The 24,635-nt window shown below is 48.3% G+C and overlaps 2 protein-coding genes across 12 annotated transcripts in view; one reads left to right on the forward strand and one right to left on the reverse strand.

Annotated features, from left to right (window-relative positions):
- LOC140492600 (uncharacterized) overlaps nt 1–3,988 on the forward strand; it is a 31,907-nt gene extending 27,919 nt beyond the window's left edge. For all 3 annotated transcript variants that reach the window (XR_011963585.1, XM_072591600.1, XM_072591599.1), the window contains exon 10: nt 3,675–3,988. Coding sequence is in view for 2 of the 3 variants with exons in the window: in XM_072591600.1 (XP_072447701.1) it covers nt 3,675–3,685 (11 nt within the window). In the remaining variant the exon portion in view is untranslated. The remainder of the gene's footprint in view (nt 1–3,674) is intronic.
- Nucleotides 1–24,635, reverse strand: part of LOC140492601 (uncharacterized) — a 57,677-nt gene that overhangs the window by 4,962 nt on the left and 28,080 nt on the right. The window contains exons 1-2 of one of the 9 annotated variants that reach the window (XM_072591603.1): nt 20,803–20,931; nt 6,067–6,681 (exon numbers count right to left, since the gene is read on the reverse strand). In XM_072591603.1, coding sequence (XP_072447704.1) covers nt 6,067–6,619 — 553 coding nt within the window. In that variant the 5' untranslated portion in view covers nt 6,620–6,681; nt 20,803–20,931. Of the gene's footprint in view, nt 1–6,066; nt 6,682–10,126; nt 10,217–10,267; nt 10,307–12,981; nt 13,143–19,139; nt 19,296–19,462; nt 19,611–19,630; nt 20,115–20,802; nt 20,932–24,635 lie in introns of those variants that run through there. The other 8 variants (XM_072591602.1, XM_072591605.1, XM_072591606.1 and 5 more) reach the window with 8 other exon arrangements.

The raw sequence follows: 24,635 nt of genomic DNA on the forward strand, positions 1-24,635 counted from the left end.
GACTTATCAACCTTCAGACCTAACAGTCTCTCCAACACCAATTCCTGGCAAATATAAATTCCCATCAGTTCAGGTCCTTCAGCCACTGTTACCTCAGGGAGATTGCTTGTGTCTTCCCCAATGAAGACAGATCTGAAGTACCAATTCAATTCTTCTGCCATTTCTTTGTTCCCCGTAATATATTCCCCTGTTTCTGTCTTCAAGGGCCCAATTTAAGTCTTAACCATTTTTTTGCCTTTCACATACCTAAAAAAACTTTTACTATCCTCCTTTATATTATTGACCAGTTTACCTTCGTACCTCATTTTTTCTCTGCGTATTTCCTTCTTCGTAATCCTCTGTTGTTCTTTAAAAGCTTCTCAGTCCTCCATTTTCCCACTCATCTTTGCCATGTTATACTTTTTCTCTTTTAACTTTATATGTTTCTTAACTTCCCTCATCAGCCACGGCCACCCATGCCTCCTCCTAGGATCTTTCTTCATTTTTAGAATGAACTGGTCCTGCAAAACTTCTGCATTATACACAGAAATATCCACCATTGTTCCTCCACTGTCATCCCTGCTAAGGTATTGCACCATTGAACTTTGGCCAGCTCCTCCCTCATAGCTCCATAGTTCCTTGGATGGACAAAGTTAAAAATCACCCAACACCAGGTTATAGTCCAACACTGTAGCTTTCAGACCGCTGCTCTGAAAACAACATGGTCATTCTAAAAGATGAGAGATTTAACAAACAATCAATATATTGATTTTACAATATCTAATTTCAGTCGCATCGCACTGTAAACTTGTTATAAATTCTGTGTCTTACGATCTTATTCTCCACAACCACCTGATGGAGCAGCGCTCCGAAAACTACTGCTCCCACATAAACCTGTTAGACTATAACCTGGCATTGTGTGGTTTTTATAACTCTATTTATTTTGGCTGGCTTGCGAGACCACAAAACTTCAAGATACAGGAGCAGAATGAGGCCATTCGGCCCTTCGAGTTTGCCATTCGACCACGGCTGATATGTTTCTCAACCCCATTCTCCTGCCTTCTCCCCATCACCCTTGACACCTTTTACTAATCCAGAACCTGGAAGAAGGTGAGGACTCGAAACGTCGACTCTCCTGCTCCTTGGATGCTGCCTGACCTGCTGCGCTTTTCCAGCAACACATTTTCGACTCTAATCAAGACCCTATCTGTCTCGGTCTTCATGACTTGGCCTCCTTAGCCCTCTGCAGCAATGAGTTCCACAGATCCACCCAGCTTCTGGCTGAAGAACTTCCACCTCACCTCAGTTCGAAAGGGTCAGCCCCTCACTCTGAGGTCATCCCCTTGGGTCCTGGTCTCTCCTCCTGGCACAAATATCTTCTCCACGTCTACTCTATCACGAAGCAGTATGCACATTAGCAGAGAAATATTTCAAATATAATTATGAATCATGACAATAACTAATTAATTATTCTATTTTAATTAAACAATTATCATCGGTGCATGGATCTTATCCAACAGATCCTGTCAGAACAGCAGGAGGCCATTCACTCGCAGCTTGGATGATCTATATCGGAAATCATTCTTGATGAAGGACTTTTGCCCAAAACGTCGATTTTCCTGCTCCTCGGATGCTGCCTGACCTGCTGTGCGTTTCCAGCACCACTCTAATCCTGATTCTAATCTCCAGCATCTGCAGGTCAGGTGGATTGGCCGTGCTACATTGCCTATAGTGCGAGGTGCATTAGTCAGAGGGAAATGGGTCTGGATGGGTTACTCTTCGGAGGGTCAGTGTGGGCTGGTTGAGCCGAAGGAGCTGTTTGCACACCGTCGGGGATCTAATCTTCTGCCTACCTGGTCTATATCGGATGTGCATCCTCTCTCTGCCTACCCATCCAGGCCTCCACACTCCTTAACACCATTGGTCAGAGAAAGCCAATAGATCTCAGACTTAAACATGAGCAATTACACCAGAATCTACTGCTGTTTGTGAAGGGGGGGGGGGGTCCACATTCCAGCCGTTCCCATGTAGCCAAGCAACATTTTCAAAACTCGCCCCTGGACAATTCGGTTCCGATATTAAGGTTATGTCCTCTGAACCCAATCTCCTACCCCCAGACCCTACTCGCGTAAATGTTTCTGTTAACCGACCCTGCTCTGTTACTTCTAAATCCAAAATGAAAGTAACGCCTACTGCATTCGCTGCTTACAATGTGGTCTGCCCTACATGGGGGAAACCAAGCATAGACTGGGTGACTGCTTTGTAGAACACACATGTTGTGTCTGCAGAAAAGACCCTGAGCTCCCAGTTGCCTGCCACCTCAACACACCCAGTGTTCCCCGGCCAACATCTCTGTCTCGGACTTGCTCCAGCGAGGCTCAGCGCGAGCTGGAAGAACAGCACCTCGTTATGGGCGGCATGGTGGCTCAGTGGTTAGCACTACAGCCTCACAGCATCAGGGACCCAGGTTCGACTCCAGCCTCGGGCGACTGTCTGTACATTCTGCCCGTGTCTGCATGGGGTTTCCTCCGGGTGCTCCGGTTTCCTCCCACAGCCCAAAGGTGTACAGGTCAGGTGAATTGACCACGTTAAATTGCCCCATAGTGTTAGGTGCATTAGTCAGAGGGAAGTAGGTCTAGGTGCTCTTTGGAGGGTCGGTGTGGACTTGTTGGGCCGAAGGGCCTGTTTCCACACTGTAGGGAATCTAGTCTAATCTAATTTTCCACTTGGGAACTCTCCAGCTTTCTGGATTCACTTTCGAGATCAACAGCTTTAGGGTTGGAGCTCTCCCATGTCTTTACCCCAACCCCCACACACCAGGCCTTGTTATCACATAGTCTGCGATTACACACAACCTATTGTTAGACACTAACGGTCCCCATTAATAGCTATTTGCCATCCCAGCCAGATTGTTATCCACTCCTTTATCTCTCCAACTGTTTTTCTCTCTCCTTGGGCTCCTATTCTTCACTTCTTAACTCCTCCCCCGACCCCACCTTCTGTATAAAACCAACATTTCCTTAGCTACCACCAGTTCTGAGGAAGGGTCACTTCTTGGTCAGAGTATTGAGTACAGGAGTTGGGGCTGTACAAGACATTGGTTAGGCCACTGTTGGAATATTGTGTGCAAATCTGGTCTCCTTCCTATCGGAAAGATGTTGTGAAACCTGAAAGGGTTCAGAAAAGATTTACAAGGATGTTGCCAGGGTTGGAGGATCTGAGCTACAGGGAGAGGCTGAACAGGCTGGGGCTGTTTTCCCTGGAGCATCGGAGGCTGAGGGGTGACCTTATAGAGGTTTACAAAATTATGAGGGGCATGGATAGGGTAAATAGACAAAGTCTTTTCCCTGGGGCCGGGGAGTCCAGAACTAGAGGGGCATAGGTTTAAGGTGAGAGGGGAAAGGTATAAAAGGGACCTAAGGGGCAACTTTTTCACACAGAGGGTGGTGTGTGTATGAAATGAGCTGCCAGAGGATGTGGTGGAGGCTGGTACAATTACAACATTGAAGAGGCATTTGGATGGGTATATGAAAAGGAAGGGTTTGGAGAGATATGGGCCAGGTGCTGGCAGGTGGGACGAGATTGGGTTGGGATATCTGGTCGGCATGGACGGGTTGGACCAAAGGGTCTGTTTCCGCATTGTACATCTCTATGACTCTATGACCCGAAGCATTAACTCTGATTTCTCTCCACAGATGCTGCCTGACCTGCTGAGCTTTTGCAGCAATTTCTGTTTCTGCTTCTGATTTCCAGCATCCACAGTTATTTTGTTTATTTTTTTCCTCTTCAAATCACTCCCCCCCTCCCGCTTTAACCTTCTATGCTCCAGGAAAAAACATGACCAATCTGTAACCTGAACCACTAGATGAACGCTTGTTTCCCAGATAATATCTCTGTAAAATTGGCAGCAAAATAATTTTTTTAAAAGAGAGATTAAACAATTCCATTTCATTTCCTGAAAAGCCTAATTACTGACTTTTACTGACTTAGTATTTGAAACCCCCCCCCCCGCCATCAAGCATTTAAACTTCAATGTGAATTGCTAAAATAAATAATCTACATATTTAATCTCTCCCTTCATTGACGCGAAAGAATTTATATCTCCACCATTTCTCTTGCCTTTTATAAAAGGGTGATTATAACGCATGAAGATGCTTATCAGATTCATCCTAACCAGTTTCACAAGGTTGGGGTGAGGCAGCTCAGCGACATGGTGGAACTCATATACAAAGAAGAACAAAGAAAATTTACAGCTCAGGAACAGGCCCTTTGGCCCTCCAAGCCTGAGCCGATCCAAATGTACTGTCTAAACCTGTCAATCAATTCCTAAGCATCTGTATCACTCTGCTCCCCATCTACTCATGCATTTATCCAGACGCATCTTAAATGAATCTACCCCTGCTTCTACCACCTCTGCTGGCAACGCGTTCCAAACGCCCACCACTCTCAGTGTGAAGTACTTGCCGCGTGTATCCCCCCTTAAACTTTCCACCTCTCACCTTGAAAGCGTGGCCTCTCGTTATTGAATCCTTCACCCTGGGAAAAAACTTGTCTCTATCCACCCTGTCTATATCCTTCATGATTTTATAAACCTCAATCAGGTCCCCCCCTCAATCTCCTTTTTTCTAATGAAAATAAACCGAACCTACTCAACCTCTCTTCATTGGTAGCACCTTCCATACCAGGCAACATCCCCATAAACCTTCCCTGCACCCTCTCCAAAGTGTCCACATCCTTTTGGTAATGTGGTGACCAGAACTGTACACTGTATATAGGTAAGGGAGCGTGTCTAAATCACACCCTGATCTGAAACGTACTGGGTGAAGTAGAGGAATGTCCATAAATGCTTGTTCTACCCAAAATTCTTGAAGTCTCCTACGATTGATGGGTCAGATGCCAACTGGACTATTGCATGTAGCTGAGCCTACCACCTTAGATATTGGCTTTCATAGATTCGTGCAGCGCAAAACATCCCCTTCCGGCCATTGAGTCTATACCAACATAAAGGTGCACGGATCTCAATTTCCTACATTTGCCCCATACCCTTGAATGTTATGATATTTCAAGTGCTTGTCCAAATTTTTTTTTGAAAGAGATTAGAAGGTTTCCAACCTTCCCAGGCAGCGCATTCCAGATTTTTGCCACCTGCTGAGTGAAAAGGCTTTTTTCCCCAAATCTCTGAAGCTGCTGTCCCCACTACTGTAAAACTATACCCCTCTCCTGATTGACCCTTCAGGCAAGGGGAACAGTTAGCTGCTCTCTGTTCACCCTGTCCATAGCCCCGTAATCTTGTACCCCTCAATCAGGTCACCTGCCCCCGCCTCCCCCAGCCTTCTCTGCTCTGAAGAAAACAAACAGTCTCGACACTCAACATAGTTGACCTCCTGGTCCTCCTCCACCGCCAAATCCTAGCCACCCGACGCCTGGAGGAAGAACGCCTCATCTTCTCCAACCACAAGGGATCAATGTGGATTTCACCAGATTCCTCATCTCCCCTTCCCCTCACCTTATCCCAGGTCCAACCCTCCAACTCTGCACCGCCATCTTGAATTGTCCCACCTGTCCATCTTCCTTCCCACCTATCCACTCCACCCTATCACCTTCACCCCCCCACCTTCACCAACCTGCCGCATTCCCAGTGACCTTTCCCCCAGCCCCACCCCATTCCCATTTATCTCTCAGTCCCCTTGGGCCACCCCCTCATTCCTGATGAAGGGCTTCTGCCCGAAACGTTGACTCCCCTGCTCCTCGGACGCTGCCTGCCTGGCCGTGCTTTTCCAGCACCACGCTTGTTGACTCTGAGAGCTGAACCCGCTGGGACTTGCTTCCTGTGCTCTGAGGCGGGAGTAGCACAGATTGGGCTGCTGAAGTGCTCCTGCTTTCCTGAGAAGATCGCTCACCCCCTTGTGGGCAAGACTACAAGTGGGCACTGTGCCACAGTGCTGCCTTGTTGAGCCACTGCCGGCCCTGTGCGGTGCAAGGGCGCCCACACAGTCCCATCCAGAGGAGGAAACTCTGGCGACGGTGAAGCAATGGCCGATATCCTTCCAGATCAGGACCGCGCATAACCGGGGACTCTTTGCTCACCTCTATCAGTGCCATGGTGAGGATGGTCCTGATGGTCAGAGCCCGACGAGGGAACCAGCTGTGATTGGCTGTTGTAGGTCTCATGCCATTGGCTGAAAGCTGTCTCAAAGGACTTGGCCAGGCAGACGGTGATAGCCTTGGCTTTCTCTGCATTGCTACAGAGGAACACGCGACACTGGAGCTGCCCTTTGCTCTTGCAGATGTAGAGGAAGACGTTGGTGTGCCCGGTGTCCGCCGTGCAGTAGGCGATGTCATGGAGGTAGGTCTTGGTGATCTGCCGTCCGCTCGAGATCTCCTTCACCTCCAAGTAGCGTGGTCTCACCACCAAGGCATGGTCCTTACTGGCCTTACTGGCATCCTGACCCACCAGGCGGTTAACCACCTCCCGGGTCTGGTCCACCTGCAGCGAGTAGATTTTCTCCATGCCCGTGTAGTGCACCTTGAACAGTGGATCACCATGGGACAGACTCTTCGTCTTGTCCTTCTTGAACCTTCGGAAGACAGCTGGAGAGTTTTTAATGCTGTGGATGAAGTGGAAATTGTTAAGCGACATGATCTCGAATGCCTCGGGGTGGTCCTCCTGCCAGGATTTCTCTTCAGATAAATCAGTCAGACCTGAATGGGGAGAGACAAAGAATTTCAGACAAGACGATACTTTTTTCTCTTGGCCCGCCCCTAACGGAGTGGCTCGTTCAGAGGGTAGATCAAAGTTAACTGTGTTGCTGTGACCCTGGGCAAGGACTGGGTAAGTCCACTTCCCGGAAGGATGTTGGTTAGCCAGATGGGTTTCGAAAACAGTCTATGTCAGATCTGACCATTCCCTGAGCTATATGCCAGATCCAGTTGGGATTCTGCCAGCTGGTGAGATTTGAACCCCATGTTTCTTTCCCCATCTCTGCCCCCAGAGCGCAGGACTTGACTTTGAGTACCCATGACATTACCACTGTCTCGGTGGGTGGGTCTTGTTGCATATCCTGGCCCCCCCCACCTCCCCTGGTCTGACCCCAACAGGGTCGTGAACACAGCCCAGTCCATCAGCCAGACCAGCCCTCCATCCAATGACACAAAGACAGAAATTGTTGGAAAAGCTCAGCAGGTCCAGCAGCATCTGCGGAAAGAAACGTTTCGGGTCCAGTGACCCTTCCTCAGAACCTCCCCGTCTACATTTCCTCAGGAAAGCAACCAACATAATCAGAGACCCCTCCCACCCCTGGTTATACTCTCTTCCATCCTCCTCTGACGGGTGGAAGATATTAAAGTTTGAATACACGTATGAATAGATTCAGGAACAACTTCTTCCCCACTGTTATCAGACTTTTGAACAGACCTCTCAAATGTTAATTCCGAGCTCTCTCTCTCTCTCTCTCTCTCTCTCTGCAGCTGTAACACTGTATTCTACACCCTGTTCTGCTACCCTGATGTACTTTGTATGGTATCACTGGCCTGCAGAGTGTGCAAAACAACACTTTTCATCTTATCTCGGTTCATGTGAAAGCAATAAATCAATCACAGAGGCACCCACGCAGGCCAGAACAGAGATCAAATGCTCTGTGTTGTTGCTCACACCCACTATCCAGTTAACTTTACCAACACTTCCCCCCCTCCCCCCCCACCCCGAGTCATAGAGATGTACAGCACGGTAACAGACCCTTCGGCCCAACCCGTCCATGCTGACCCAGATATCCCAACCCAATCTCTTCCCACCTGCCAGCACCCGGCCCATATCCCTCCAAACCCTTCCTATTCATATACCCATCCAGATGCCTTTTAAATGTTGTCATTGTACCAGCCCCCACCACTTCCTCTGGCAGGTCATTCCATACACGTACCACCCTCTGAGTGAAAAAGTTGCCCCTTAGGTCCCTTTTAAATCTTTCCCCTCTCACCCTAAACCTATGCCCCTCTAGTTCTGGACTCCCCCACCCCAGGGAAGAGACTATTTACCCTCTCCATGCCCCTCATAATTTTGTAAACCTCTATAAGGTCACCCCTCAGCCTCCGACGCTCCAGAGAAAACAGCCCCAGCCTGTTCAGCCTCTCCCTGTAGCTCAAATCCTCCAACCCTGGCAACATCCTTGTAAATCTTTTCTGAACCCTTTCAAGTTTCACAACATCTTTCCGATAGGAAGGAGACCAGAATTGCACGGATCTGAGTTGGCGTAGCAGCTTACACTTTTCCTTCATGTTGCAACTTGGAAGTGATGATCCAGACTCCAAATCCTTCCCGTCACAGGCTAAACAGGAATCTCACCTGTTCTTAACCAGCATTGGAGGGATTTGCAAATTGACACTCAAACCGATTTGGTCCTGCAGCGGGTCTCGAACCCAGCACTTCTGAGCCAGAGGCAGGGAGACGAACACTGCACCACAAGAGCACCTGGATATCGCTTACTCGAGGGTATAAAGGAATGAGGTCAATCATTACCAATTTGTCCATCCAGAGAATGGCGAGAGAGAGAGAGAGAGAGAGAGAGAGATTGGAATTTTCCTCTTTCTGTAACACCTTTCACAGCCCCAAGATGACCCAGCATGCCTTGTCAGCAACAAAGTAATTTTTGGAGAGCAGTCACATTTTCCAAACGCAAATGCAGCAACTAATCTGGGCACAGCAAACTCCCGAAAACAGTTAGTGATCTGACCATCTGTTTCTTTTTCTCTCCTTTGAATGACATTAGCGAAGGGTCAATATTGTCCACAGGGGGTGACACACCCGTCACTCACCTTTGAGATAGGAGCCCAGCGGGTTCCCTTTTGCACCCACCCAGAGAGGGCAGGACGGGGTGGTACCTTCAGTCAATGTCACAGTCCTTTGGCACTGCGCCAGGGAACGTCAGTCTGGATTTTGGTTCTCGTGTTCCTCGCCTGGGACAAAGTTCTGGCTCAGAGTCAAAAGGGAACTGAGCCAGAGTTAACATACTCCCGAAGCACATGGACACTTTGAGGAGCAAATGTCCCTGTCTACCCTTTCGTGACTTCCCCTCCACAGTACAAATGGGATTTGGTAACCCACTCACACAAGCAATTGCCACAATGACCCTAAGCTGACCAGTCAACCCATTTCACCTGGACTAGTACTTTTAGACCTGCACCATTTTGATTTAGACAGACAAGGCATGGCAAGATCCCATCACTGGCGGATGCTCAGGTGGAACACACACACACACACACACACACACACAGAGTGAGGGCCAAAAAACTGGATACTCTAGAGTATAAAACATTGAGTATAGCAGTTGGAATATGTGTTGAGTGTAGCAGTTGAGAGGTCAGCTGCACAGGACATTGGTTTGGAGCACTGCATTCAATTCTGGTCTCCCTGCTATAGGAATGATGTTATAGAGCTATCGAGTCAGACAGCATGGAAACAGACCCTTCGGTCCAACCAATCCATGCCGTACGTGAGCCCAAATCAAACTGGTCACACCTGCCTGATGTTGTTAAACTTGAAAGGGTGCAGAAAAGATCTACAAGGATTATGCCAGGGTTAGAGGGTTTGAGCTACAGGGAGAGGTTGAATAGGCTGAGGCTGTTTTCCCTGGAGCGTCAGAGACTGATGGTTATAAATCCATGAGGGTTATGGATAGGGTGAATAGGCAAAGATCTTTTTTTTTCCCCCAATGTAGGGAGTCCAAAACTAGAGGGCTTAGGTTTAAGGTGAGAGGGGCAAGAGTTAAAAGGGATCTAAGGGGCGACATTTTCACGCAGAGGGTGGTGCGTGTGTGGAATGAGGTGCCAGAGGAAGTGGTGGGGGCTGATACAATTACAGCATTTAAAAGGCATCTGGATGGGTACATGGATAGGAAGGGTTTGGAGGGATATGGGCCAAGTGCTGACAAATGGGACTGGATCAGCATGGATGAGTTGGACCGAAAGGTCTGTTTCTGTGCTGTACATCTCTGTGATTCTATATCACAGGCTGCCACACCATGACGTGCCCACAAACTCACTTCTTCCTAAAATCACAGCGAATGCAGATTTGCTTCAGTCACAGCCATTTGTGCACCGTGACCCGTGTGGAGAAAGGTTCGGGTGACGCTAACTTGCAACAGAATGTACATACCTGTGTCCAGGGAGGCTGCAGATTGTATTGTGGAGCTTGTTCAGTAACCGTCCAGCCCTGTCGTTACTGACTGAGTTCTTCCTAATCCTCCTGCAGTCACAGCAGCTCGCCCACTAATTAAGTTCTAAATAATTAACTCACCTTTTCCCTCGACCGAGCAGAGGGAATTAAATCTTTCCCTGGCAACCACTTGCCAATGAAACGGCCGAGCGCAAATCGAGACAAGCACTGGAGTCACCGCCATAGCAACCACAATACCCAGAGCTTTCACACAAGAAGATATCATACCCTTCTCTAATATCATTGTATGCGGCACACTAAGTTCCCCGCCCCCTTGTTTATCGACCCAGAGCAAACTTATAGACAGAAACCCAACAGCCAAACTTGTGCACGGCACCCTCCCACAAATTACACTGCATGGAGTCAGCAGATAAAGGAGGCAGCTGCTGCATTTTGGTCAGACAAACCAGGGAAGGATTTACACGGTTAAAGGTGGGGCCCTGGGGAGAGTTGTCAAACCGGGACCTAGGGGTGCAGGTATATAGTTCCCTGAAAGTGGCCTGGCAGGTGTACTGGGTGTTGATGAAGGCCTTTGGCACATTTATCAATCAGAGCATTAATCAGAGCATCATTCCTGAAAACGTCGATTCTCCTGCTCCTTGGATGCTGCCTGACCTGCTGTGCTTTTCCAGCGTGACTCTAATCTGGACTCTGATCTCCAGCATCTGCAGTCCTCACTTTCTCCTGTGTGTGTGTGTGTGAGGGTGTGTGTGTGTGTGTGTGGGAGGGTGTGTTTGTGTGTGTGTGTGAGGGTATGTGTGTGTGTGAGACGGTATGCATATGTGTGCGTGAGGATGTGTGTGTGCGCGTGTGTGTGGTGTGTATGGATGGATATGTGTGTGAGGGGGTGTGTGTGAGGGTGTGTGAGTGTGTGTGTACATGTGTGTATGTGTGTGAGGGTGTGTGTGTGTGTGAGGGTGTGTATGTGTGTGAGAGTGTATGTGTGTGAGGGTGTGTGAGTATGTGTGTGTATGGGTGTGTGTGTGTGAGAGGGGGTGTGTATGTGTATGAGTGTGTGAGGGTGTGTGTATGTGTGAGAGAGGGTGTGTATGACCATTAAGTCTAGCAACTGAAAGAAGTATGGATGCTGTCAATCAGAAATGAACAAAAATGAGATCTGAGGAAGGGTAACCAGACCCGCCCAAAACGTTAACTCTGATTTCTCTTCACAGATGCTGCCAGACCTGCTGAGCTTTTCCAGCAATTTCTGTTTTTTTGTCATGAAGTAAAGGACTTGGGACGTCATGTTATGGCTGTTCAAGACACCACCTTTGGAGTGCAGTGTACAATTCTGGCCGCCCTGCTATTGGAAGGATGTTACTAAACTGGAACGGGCGCCATAAAGATTTACAAGGATGTTACCGAGACTGGAAGGTTTGAGTTAGAGGAAGAGGCTGAAACATTTTTCTCCTGGAGCGTTGGAGGCTGGGGGGGTGACCTTATGGAGGCTTATAAAATCATGAGGAGCATGGATCGAGTAAATAGCCAAGGTCTTTTCCCTGGGGTGGGGGAGTCCAAAGCTAGAGGGTATAGGTTTATGGTGAGAGGGGAAAGATATAAAAAGGACCTGAGGGGCAACTGTTTCACACAGAGGATGGTGAGTGAATGTAGGTACAGTGACAATATTGAAAAGACTTTGGATGGGGAGAAGGATAGGAAAAGTTTAGAGGCATATAGGCCAAATGTAGGCAAATGGGACTAGTCAGTATAGGAAACCCAGTCAGCATGGATGTGATGGGCTGAAGGGTCTGTTTCCCTGCTGAATGGCTCAATCATATTGGGCGGTAAGGGATAAATGTTGGCCCCAGGACTGTGGGGTAAATCCTCCCCAACCCTCGACTCTTCATCAAAATAATAACTGCCTGAGGGGCTAGACAGAATCTCCGAAATGCCTCCTCCTCCGAAACACGGAATTCCTGACAGTTCACCCCCCCCCCCGCCAACGCGCTCAGCCGTTAATACCACACTGTCGGTGTCAGCCTTAACCAGGACTGGCTAAGGAGCTAACTTGCAAGGAGCTAATTCAGAGGAGAGAGTGCCCGAGTCAAATATATGGAGGCTTATAGCACAGAGAAAGGCCCTTCAGCCTATCGAATCATAAACAGCCAGCTAATGCCTGCGGTGGCTCAGTGGTTAGCACTGCTGCCTCATGGCGCCAGGGACCCGGGTTCGATTCTACCCTCAAGACACCACATTTGGAGTGCAGTGGTGTCTTCTCCCTGTCTGTGTGGAGTTTGCACAAATTTCCCCGTGTCTGTGTGGGTTTCCTCTAGTTTCCTTCCAAAGATGTGCAGGTTAGGGTGAATTGGCCGTGCTAAATTGCCCTATAAGTGCCCAGGGATGTGCAGGTTAGGGGCATTAGTCAGAGTAAGTGTAGGGGAATGGGTCTGGGTCAGACACTCGTCAGTGTGGACTTGTTGGGCCCAATGGCCTGTTTCCACACGGTAGGCATTCTATGAACTCTTCTCATCCCATTTCCCGGCATGTGGCCCAGATCCTTATAGACCTCAGCATAGCAGGTGGACACACAAATCCTTCTTCAATGTGATGAGGATTTTCTGCCTCTCCCACCCTTACAGGCAGTGTGTTTCAGATTCCCATCACCCACTGACTGAAAACATTTTACCTCACATCCTCTGTAAACTGTATTCCCCTTATCTGTGCTTCCCCTCCCCCCTCCCCAGTCACTGATTCCTCCACTGAGAGGGAAGGTTTCTTTCTGTCTACCCTGCGCAACAACGCCTCTGCTTCCTCAGGAGGCTAACGAAATTCGGCACGTCCATAAAGACTCTTACCAGTTTTTATCGCTGCGTCACAGAAAGCATTCTGTCCGGATTCATCACGGCTTGATACAGCATCTGCTCTGCCCAGGACCGTAAGAAACTACAGAGAACTGTGTACTCAGCCCGGTCCATCGCACAAACCAACCTCCCGACTCCATCTACACTTGGTAAGGCAGCCCACATCATCAAAGGCCCCTCCCACCCCGTTTATAATCTCTTCCACCCTCTTCCGTCAGGCAGTAGACATAAATGTTTGAATATATATAAGAATAGATTCAAGAACAGCTTCTTCCCTGCTTTTATTAGACTTCTGACTGGACCTCTCAACTTTCACATTTAATGTTGACCTCCACTCTCTGTGAATCTTCTCTGCAGCCGTAACTCTGTATTCCTCGCTCTGTTCTATTCCCTGATACATTTTGTATAGTATGATCGGTGGCTCAGTGGTTAGCACTGCTGCCTCACAGCGCCAGGGACCCAGGTTCAATCCCTGCCTTGGGTGACTGACTGTAGAGTTTGCACATTCTCCCAGTGCGTGCGTGGGTTTCCTCCGGGTGCTCCGGTTTCCTCCCACAGTCCAAACATGTGCAGGTCAGGTGAATTGGTCATGCTAAATTGCCCGTAGTCAGGGGTGAATATGGGAAATGGGTCTGGGTGGGTTACTCTTCGGAGGGTCGGTGTGGACTTGTTGGGCCGAAGGGCCTGTTTCCATACTGTAGGGAATCTAATCTAATTTGCCTATACTGCACACACAACAAAACTTTTCACTCTACCTGGGTACATGTGACAATAACAAATAAATACCGATACTCCTCAATTTTATCCATCTTTATCATGTCCCCAGTCAGTCTCCTCTGCTCCAAGGAAAACAAATCCAATCAGTCCGATCTCTTTTCATCTCTCCAGACCGGGCAACATCCTGGTAATTCTGTCCAAGCCATCAACATCCTGGTAAAACTCCTCTGCACCTTTTCTAGTGCATCCCTCCTATAATGTGAATTCCAGAACTACATACAATACTCTAGTTGCAGCCTAACCAGCTCTTTAATACAGTTATAGCATAACCTCCCTATCCATAAACTCTATGTTTTGGCTAATAAAGGATATCATTTCTCTCTTTGTCCTGCTACCTTACAGGATGGGTGGACATGCACACCAGGGATGATCTTGGCAACAGTAAATGCTCACTCAGTCTGAAGACCCTCACTGGTGAGATGAGATATTGACTGTTTATCGATGATCACATCAATGGCACTGTAATGGTTTCAAACTGTGTGTGAGGATGCAGTACCAGTATTTCCCGATGCTGTCTTCCGCATTGATTTTTCAGATCCAAACGAGAGCTGGATTTATGTTTGAAAGTGATGAATTTACAGGGCTACTGAGGTAATGCTGGTGGGTGGGACTAACTAGGGTGCTCTTTCAGGAGCCAGTACAAACACAATGGGTCCAATGGCCTCCTTCTGCACTGTAAAAGGCTGTGACTCGTCCCTCTCTCCATCTCCTCCAACCCACGATGAGTATCGCTGCAGTCCTCCAATTCTGACCTCCCATTTATAATCGCAGCATCATCGAAGGCCGTGCCTTTGGCTGACTGGGGACCCGCTCTCTGGAATCCTCTCCCCTCCCCCTATCCCCCTCAAAGCCTCTCCACCCTCTCCCTCCTCCTTGAAGATGCTTCTCTTTTACCAAGCATCCACTATTACCTTACATGACTCAACATCAAGGTTTTTGGAAACACCTTGGGATGTTTCATTGCATTGGAGGCACCATACAAATGCAAGCTGTTGTTGTTGTCTTACAAGCACGCTTGCAGTAAGCTACATAGTGAGAGACCAAGGCATAGAGTCATGCAGCACATAAAAAGACCCTTCGGTCCAACTTGTCCATGCCAACCAGATATCCTAAATTAACCTAGTCCCATTTACCGGCAATTGGCCTATATCCCTCTAAACCCTTCCTATTCATATACCCATCCAAATGCCTTTTAAATGTTGCAATTGTACCAGCCTCCATCACTTCCTCTGGCAGCTCATTCCATACACGCATCACCGTCTGTGTGGAAAAAGTTACCCTTTAGGTCCCTTTTATATCTTTCCCCTCTCAATCTAAACCTATGCCCTCTAGTTCTGGACTCCCCAACCCCAGGGAAAAGACTTTGCCTATTTACCCTATCCATGCCCCCTCATGATTTTATAAACCTCTATAAGGTCACCCCTCAGCCTCCAACGCTCCAGGGAAAACAGCCCCAGCCTATTCAGCCTCTCCCTGTAGCTCAAATCCTCCAACATCCTTGTAAATCTTTTCTGAATTCTTCCAAGTTTCATGTCTTTGTAATGGGTGTTTAAAACAAGTCAAAAGTAAGGATTTCACAGCAGAACAATGGATCTGTCCCCCCTGGGATCGTGCTGTGCACAAATTGGCCATCCCGTTTCCTGATTTACAACAGTAACTGTAGACCATTGGCCAAACATGACTCGAGGACCTTTCAAGGTCTAGCGAAAGGGTGATGCAGAGATGCAATTTCTTTTTAAACTTCCAAATAGATAACGTGGGTTGTGCAGAAAGGGGGAGAGTAAAGCCAGAAGCACCTCAGATTCCAGCAGTTGTATGGTTAAAGGTTAATAACTTTTTTAAAAAAACACATAAGGGACCATTGGAAATGCCTTATTTAAACAAAAACAACACTGCGTCCCACTGGGCATAGTGTTTGTAATGAACTAAATTTAAACGTTACCTCATCTGGGTCCCAGACCTATGGCTTTTACTTCAGTTGCTAAGCAACCAAATCCAAAACTTTGCCTCAGAGACAGAAACCTAGCAAAAAATCTCAGCCCCCGAACTTAGACAGGGTTGGGAGAAGCAAACTGAGAGTTAGAAACACGGAGAGTTTTAAATTCAATGCTCCAGTTATAATCCTGGTTAGAATCCCAAGGTGAAGATGCAGTTGCTACTAAGAGGAAACACAAGAGGCAATTTAACCCTTTAAACATAATCGTTCCCTTGGGGGAAGAGGGTGGTGCAGTATTAAATTCACTGGACTGGCAATTGAGAGACCCAACGTCACATGATGGGGAGATGAGTCCAAATCTTACCACTTCAGTGAGGCTGAGGGAACCAGGGTAGGGAGACCGTAAGAAATAGGAACAGGAGTAGGCTGTTCGGCCCCTCAATTCTACTCCCCTATTCAATAGGATCGTGGCTGATTCCAACATTCCTCACGTCCACTTTCCTGCCCTTTCCCCATACCCTTTCGTTCCCCGACGGATTAAGGATCTCTCACAAGCTTCAATATGCACAAGGTCTCCACTCACAGTTCTCTGTGACAAGGAGTTCCAAAGACTCACAATCCTCTCAGAGAAGAAATTCTTCCTCATCTCAGTCTTAAATTGGGGGGTCCCTTTATACTGAGACAGTGCCCTCTGGTCCGAGACCCTCCCAGGAGGGGAAACATCCTGTCAGCATTGACCCTATCCGATACGTTTCAATGTTCTAAACTCTACTGTATAGAGACCAAACCTGTTTAGCCTTAACTCACAAGACAGTGAGATGGAGTTAACATACCATTTATCCATTTATTCCTCCACCCCCGAGACTCCCAGCCTCATTCCTAATGAAAGGCTTTTGCCTGAAACGTCGATTTTCCTGCTCCTCGGATGCTGCCTGACCTGCTGTGCTTTTCCAGCACCACTCTAATCTTGACTGGAATTAACACACAGATCAGCCAAGTCTACAGAATCATGACGGGTACAGGTAAGGTGAATGGCAGGTGTGTTTTCCCTCGGGTGGGGTATTTCAAGGCAAGAGGGCATACTTTTAAGGTGAGAGGAGACAGATTTAAAAAAGACACGAGGGGCAATTTTTCTTTACAGAGTGGTTTGTATGTGGAATGAACTTCTAGAAGTGATGGATGTGTATACAGTTACATCATCTCAAAGGCATTTGGATAAGTGGCTCACTGGTTAGCACGGCTGCCTCACAGTGCCAGGGACCCGGGTTCGATTCCAGCCTCGAGCAACTGTCTGTGGGGACTTTGTCTGCGTGGGTTTCCTTCAGGTCTTCCAGTGTCCTCCCACAGTCCAAATATGTGTCTGATTTGGCTGTGCTAAATTTACCATAGTGTCCTGGGGTGTGTAGGTTAGGTTCATTAGTCAGGGGTAAATATAGGATAATAGGGTAGGGGAATGGGTCTGGGTGGGTTACTCTTCAGAGGGTCGGTGTGGACTAGTTGGGCCGAAGGGTCTGTTTCCGTGCTCTATGACTCTGTGATCTCATTGAATAGCAGAACAGGATAGAGGGGCTGAATGGTCAGCTCCTCCCTTCTGCTCAGACAGTCCCTCAGGATCGAGGGTTACTTGCTTCCACTCAGGATTGATGGTTTCTAAGCCCTACACACGATCAGCAGATCGACTGTAGTGGCACGGGCAGGGCCTGCAGAATTTGGAGGTTTGAGCGCCTCTTTTGGACTTCGACCCTGAACATTCCCGACAAAGCCTCTCAACGTGTGTGGGTCACTCTCCTGAACAAATAGTCATAGAGTCATCGAGATGTACAGCATGGAAACAGACCCTTCGGTTCAACTCGTCCACACGGACCAGATATCCCAACCCAGTCTAGTCCCATCTGCCAGCACTTGGCCCATCTCCCTCCAAACCCTTCCTGTTCATATACCCATCCAAATGCCTTTTAAATTTTGCAATTGTACCAACCTCCACCACTTCCTCTGGCAGCTCATTCCATACACACAACACCCTCTGCATGAAAACGCTGCCCCTTAGGTCTCTTTTATATCTTTCCCCTCTCACCTTAAACCTATGCCCTCTAGTTCTGGACTCCCCCACCCCAGGGAAAAGACTTTGCCTATTTACCCTATCCACGCCGTCATAATTTTGTAAACCTCTATAAGGTCACCCCTCAGCCTCCGACGCTCCAGGGAAAACAGCCCCAGCCTGTTCAGTCTCTCCCTGTAGCTCAAACCCTCCAACCCTGGCAACATCCTGGTAAATCTTTTCTCCATTCTCAGCGCAAGCTGGAAAAACAGCACCTCATTTTCCGCTTGGCAACCCCACAGCTTTCTGGACTCAAGATGGAGTTCAATAACTTGAGACACCTTCTTCCAAGTCCTCACCCCAACCCCCATACACCAGGCCCAGTCATCATTGTTAGCCACCTATCGCCCACAGCAGGAGTTAGTCACCCTCCCAGGCTGGTCATTAGCCACTCCTTCATCTGTCCAACTGTTCTTCTCTCTCTCTTTAGGCTCTATCCCCACTGACCATTTACACCTTACCCCTTTTCCCCACCCTATCTTCTGTAATTCCCAGCGACCGTCATTCCTGAGGAAGGGTCACTGGACCCGAAACGTTAACACTGATCGCTCTTCACAGATGCTGCCAGACCTGCTGAGCTTTTCCAGCGATTTCTGTTTACGTTTCTCCAGTCTTGGTTGGTCAGGACCCATAACAAGGTGGGGGAAATCTGCCCGTTCAGAGAGTTTCGAAAGAACACTCCCCACTCCTTGCTTCCCCCCCACAACTCCCCAAACCTTCTCGGGATGCTGACCACCCTCCTCTATTTATCGTACCGTCTGAAGTGGGAACCCATTCTGTGGTCAACGAGGCATGAATACGGACCCTCTGACAGAAAAAGACCAGAGTATAAGTTCATAAGATAGAGGAGCAGAATTAGGCCATTTGGCCCATCAATTGGTTCTGCCATAGTTGATTCGCTCCTCACTCCCAATTTCCTGCCTTCTCCCCATACCCCTTCAACCCATTACCGATTAAACATTGGTCTAACTCCTCCTTAAATTGACTCACTGTCCCAGCATCCACTGCACTTTGGGGAAGTGAATTCCACAGATTCGCAATCCTTTGGGAGAAGTAGCTTCTTCCCAACATGGTTTTAAATTTGCTCCCCCTTGTCCGAAGACCGTGACCGACAAGGAGGAAGAATCTGTCCATTTTATCCACGCTGTTTATCATCTTGATTACCTCAATTTGATCTCCTCTCATTCCCCTAAATTCAGTGTCGGCCTAAACTGTTCAGTCTCACTTCATCTGACAAACCTCTTCATCTCTGGGATCAGTCCAATGATCCCGAGGAGGACAGCAGCCAAACTCAGGGAGGGTTTTCAGAAAAAAAAACGCTTATTTTAAAAGTCACTGTACCTTCCTCCAGTCAATTCCCCTGATCGCTCAAGCCCCGGGCATTTCTCCTTATTTACAAAATGACATTGCTTCTCTCGCTGCCGGCTTGTGCAGGTTGGATCCAGATGCTGAGCTGAATCTACCAGAACCACCCACAGCTTTCCAGTCTTTCAGAATAGGCAAGGTGGCTGTGTCAGAGGTAGGTTCTTACCCTCCCAGACTTGCCTCAGGTCAATTCCTACCCCCACCTCCCCCCCCCCCACCCCACCCCCACCTCCCACCCGACCCCCACCCCCACCTCCCACCTTCTCTCATAGCTTCCCGAAGCAAAACAGAAAACACACCAAGAGTTACCTCCTCCTTAAGCTTCGAGAGCCTTCACTTCTCCCAAGTTAAATATGTCTCAGAGTCTTTTCCTTCTGCTCTTTTGGAGAGTCTGGGATAACTCCGCCCCACATTCCACACACAAACATTAACGATACTGAAACCATGAGAGGGGGGTTTCACTTTACCTGTTTTTGCCAAGCACAAAACAGTTCACCTGTTGTGCTTCTCTCTCTCTCTCTCTCTCTCTGGCATTCCTCCAAGGCTATTACTGCTCCTAGCCAGTGAGGTTGGGAGTCATGTCAGACGTCAGCCAGCGTGCAAAACGACAAGCCAGACCCCCAACGTGAACTCTCTGCCTTTGAACTTCCACAAATGTACAACTGCACTTGCATGTCGAAAGATATCTCCAGTCACAGAAAGGAAACTTGGGCTGGAGGTTACCTGAAGGCTGGTGAACATTTTGTTTTCTTTGTCCAGCTGGCTCAGCAATCCCTTATCTACAACAAACACACACATCTGACTACGATCAGACTGTGTGTAGAACAAAAACCCCTCCTTCCCTCCTTCCCACTTCAACGAGCAGTGTGGGTTACAGTTTCCAAGTAAAAGACTTTTTTTTCAAAAAAAAACGTCTGTTCGTTCCACAGCGGGCGAATTTATAAACCCCTTACTGTTTCCCGAAAACCCCAAGCCCCAGGATGAACCCAGTTTAATACAATCCCTTAGCCATCCAAATAAACCACGTGGACTCACAAATAGATCTCACGGACCTCCCTCCACCCCACCCTGATAAGCCCTTCTGTCACATGTTTCCTTGTGCCCCCTTAAAACCAAGACCCCCAGACAAACCCCGCGTTAAATGTTAGCCCCTTAACACCAAGACCCACCCCCACCCCCAAGATAAACCCCAGCATTAAATGTGAGCCTATTAGCCACACAGTCATACAACATGGAAACAGACCCTTTGGTATAACCAGTCCATGTTGACCATAATCCCAAACTAAACTGGTTCCACCTGCCCGCGCTTGGCCCATATCCCTCCAATTTCCTATTCATCAACGTCTCCAAATTCCTTCTAAATGCTGTAACTGCATCCACCACTTCCCTCTGGCAATTCATTCCACACACGACCCACTCTCCACGTTAGAAAGTTGTCCCTCGCGTCCTTGTTAAATCTTTCCCCTTTCGCCTTCAAAATATGCCCCATAGTTTTACATCCACCCCTCCCACCCCCACCTTAGGGAAAAGACCCTTCACTCCAAACCCCAGCTTGAAGTGTTACACCCATTGGCATTACCTTAAAGAAGCCCCTGATAACCTCCCCCCCAGATAACCCCCTGCACTACCCCACACGTACCGTATCCCTGGAGAAATGTTGTAGATCACTCGCTGACACACACACACACACGCTGCTGTTCCTGTCACAGTATCCATTCCATGAAATGATGCTTAGACAGGATGTTTCTGAACCAACTCCTACACCTCCTTAACCCTTTGTTGACTCAATTCCTCTCGCTCCCTATTTCTCCGTCCAAGGTTCAATTAAGCTTGTCCCTCCAGTCAGAGCCCATGTTACTTAAAGGGGACGTGCAAGCTAAAATTACAGTGTATGTTGTAAGATGTCAAAAATATAACACGCACCCCACACGCCTTCCCCCCCTCACCCAGCTCCACGCTCAAAACCCACACAATCACTTGCCTGTCACAACCCCCTTTTTGTCCCCCTTCCTGCTCCAGGATGTTGTTGACCCCAGGTTCCTTGCAGGAGGTTTGGGCAAGGGAGGGGTGGGGGGGAGGGGTAGCCAAGCAGCTCAACTGCAGGAGGCATCGCAGCCACCCACAAATCCCAGTCTCGAGCTGAAATCTTTTCCCCTTTCACAGGGGGTTGGTGGCAAGGACAGCTCTATCCCTTGCACTGAGGGGTTTGCTAAGCCACCAGGGGTGGGCAGGAGTCACATGGGAGCTAGTTTTACCGGGATTTCCTTCCTTAAGGGAAGTGAGTGAACCAGATGGGTTTTTGATGGAAATCAACAGCAGTGGGAACGGTTGGCTTCCCTGAGACCAGCTTTTAATCCCCGGTTTAGCAATGGGATTGAATTGAATGGATGTATCCGGTACATTAGCCCGGCCCTCTGGATTCTTGAGGCAGGGACATTACCACTTCGGCCCCCATCCCCCCTGTCATTAACATGCAACCCCACCAACTGAAGGGAGGGCTACTTAGCAGAGGGTCCTTGTCAGACCATGAGGACATAAATGCAGGAGTCGGCCATTCAGCCCATCGAGCTGACTCAGTGATTAGATTAGATTAGATTCCCTACAGTGTGGAAACAGGCTCTTCGCCCAATAAGTCCACACCAACCCTCCGAAGAGCAACCCACCCAGACCCATTCCCCTACACCTAACACTAGGGGCAATTTAGCATGGCCAATCCACCCGAACCTGCTCATCTTTGGACTGTGGGAGGAAACCAGAGCACCTGGAGGAAACCCACGCAGATGGGGAAGAATGTGGAAACTCCACACAGACAGTTGCCCGAGACGGGAATTGAACCCGGGTCCCTAGCGCTGTGAGGCAGCAGTGCTAACCACTGAGCCACCGTGCTGCACAAAAAAATTGCTTCGCCACCCTCTGGCAACTTGGGTGAGACTTAAATGTTTACCGTCGATTCACCGTGTATCAGTCAACTTGGCATACCAGATAACCCCATTGCTCCGGCCTTAGAAACCTCGCTTTGGCAACTGCTCAACATCAAAGATGGCCCCTGGTTTTTAGTTGTGGCACACTTTAGGTAGCCGGCCTTAGAGTCTGCTTGTCAGTCCCTCACAGCTAAGACAGGCTGCGTTGTGGAGAAGGGCAGACATTTGAGAGAGACCCACTGTTTGTCAATGACATTTCAAGCCAGTGATTCACTTTTATAATTTAGAGAATGTGGTCAGCAACAACAAGTCGGGCCAAAGGGTCTGTTTCCGTGCTGGGTACCTCTACTGGGTACAGGGGTAACGTTCAAAAGACATTTGGATAAGTTCATGAATAGGATACAGGCAGGGACCAGTTTGGTTTGCGATTATGGTCGACGTGGAATGGTTGGACCAAAGGGTCTCTTTCCGTACCATATGACTGTATAAAGCAACCCCCACTCTTTCTTTCTGGAAGGATTTTTCAAGACTTCACACATGGGCATCCATATTAAACCCAGTGTGAGTAAACGTGCTGCAATTACAACCTCCTGCCAGTGATGGCACCACAGTGCCGTGACTGGAGGAATGGGACGATCCCAGTGTGATATGTTTGTTTCGCATTTTGCGCATGAGTTGGGCGAAAGTTGGTCCGAATTTCTCACAAACATTAGAATCTTGAGGGTATTTGCTGATTGGGGGCATAATTTTAAGGTGAGAGGAGAAAGATTTGAAAAGGACATGAGGGGCAATTTTTCTTTTTGGCGTGGAGGGTGGTTAGTGTGTGGAAAAAACCTCTAGAGAAAGTGGTGAATGCAGGCACGGTTACAACCTCTATAAGGTCACCCCTCAGCCTCTGACGCTCCTGAGAAAACAGCCCCAGCCTGTTCAACCTCTCCCTGTAGCTCAGATCCTCCAACCCTGGCAACATCCTTGCAAATCTTTTCTGAATCCTTTCTCAAGTTTCACAACATCTTTCCGATAGGGAGGAGACCAGAATTGCACACAATATTCCAACCGTGGCCTAACCAACGTCCTGTTCAGCCGCAACATCTAAGCAGGTGCTGCTTGATAACACTGTTGATGATACGTTCCATCACTTTACTGATGATCGAGAGTAGACCGATGGGGCCATAATTGGCCAGGTTGGATTTGTCCTGCTTTTTATGTACAGGACATACCTGGGTGAAGTTTGCACATTGTCCGGTAGATGCCAGTGTTGTAACTTGTGATGAAGCTGCTCCTTTAACCAGGTGATGCAGTCTTTGATGTTTTTTTCTTTTCAGAGCGGTCGTAAATGACGTAGACTCGAAAAGTCTAGAGGTTGAAGGGTTTTAGGGCCAATTTGATAATAGATAACTGATACTGCCTCAGGCAGAAGGCTTTCAAGTTTAAACACAACACATGTACAATGAAAGAGGAGCAGCTAGTTCTCCCAGCTCAGCTTTTCTCTGGAGTGGATTTTTGAAACACTTTTAGTTTGATAAAAGCTGCTGGACCCAGAAGCAGGTGTAGGCTGGTACTCTATCTTTGACTTCTATCCCATAAGACCCCGTGTTTGATTTTGCTTTTCGTGCTGAAGGGGTTTAAGAGGATTGTTGCATGTATTTGGAACAGCATCATTGAGTTGGGATAGTCTGTTGAGTTTTCAAATAGGATAAGTATTTCTGTTCTTTATGTTTCATTCAGTAATCTTGTCAGTAAATTCCGTTTTGTTTAAAACTAGGTGGTTTGACCAGCTGATTTTCTCCTGGAATATCCGCATTACACCTGCTTAAGACAACCAGCAACGTTAGGGTCTGGGTTACCTTCCTGAAGTGTTTTGAGGGGGGAGGGTCTGGCCTGGTCCATAACAAACTGTACTGGAAAACCTTGTCTAGGGGAGTGGCAAGTTTTAGATTAGATTACGTACAGTGTGGAAACAGGCCCTTCGGCCCAACAAGTCCACACCGCCCCGCCGAAGCGCAACCCACCCATACCCCTACATCTACCCCTTACCTAACGCTACGGACAATTTAGCATGGCCAATTCACCTGCCCTGCACATCTTTGGACTGTGGGAGGAAACCGGAGCACCCGGAGGAAACCCACGCAGACACGGGGAGAACGTGCAAACTCCACACAGTCAGTCGCCTGAGGCAGGAATTGAACCCGGGTCTCAGGCGCTGTGAGGCAGCAGTGCTAACCACTGTGCCACCGTGCTGCCCACGTTCTGGAGCACAAGTCTTCAGTACCACTGCCAGAATGTTGTCAGGGCCCATAGCCTTTGCAGTATCCAGTGTCTCCAACTGTTTCTTGATGTCACGTGGAGTGGATTGAATTGGCTGAAGACTGGTATCTGTGATGTTGGGGACCGCTGGAGGAGGGCAGGTACGGGAGGTTTGGGTTGGAAGGAGAGGCTGGATGGGCTAGGACCTTTGTCACTGGAGTGTAGGAGGCCAAGGGCTGACCTTGTGGAGGTTTATAAAATCACGAGAGGACTAGGTAGGGTTAATGGTGGATGTGTTTTCCCT

This window comes from Chiloscyllium punctatum, chromosome 21 (assembly GCF_047496795.1).
Source record: "Chiloscyllium punctatum isolate Juve2018m chromosome 21, sChiPun1.3, whole genome shotgun sequence".
In the NCBI taxonomy this organism is placed as follows: domain Eukaryota; kingdom Metazoa; phylum Chordata; class Chondrichthyes; order Orectolobiformes; family Hemiscylliidae; genus Chiloscyllium; species Chiloscyllium punctatum.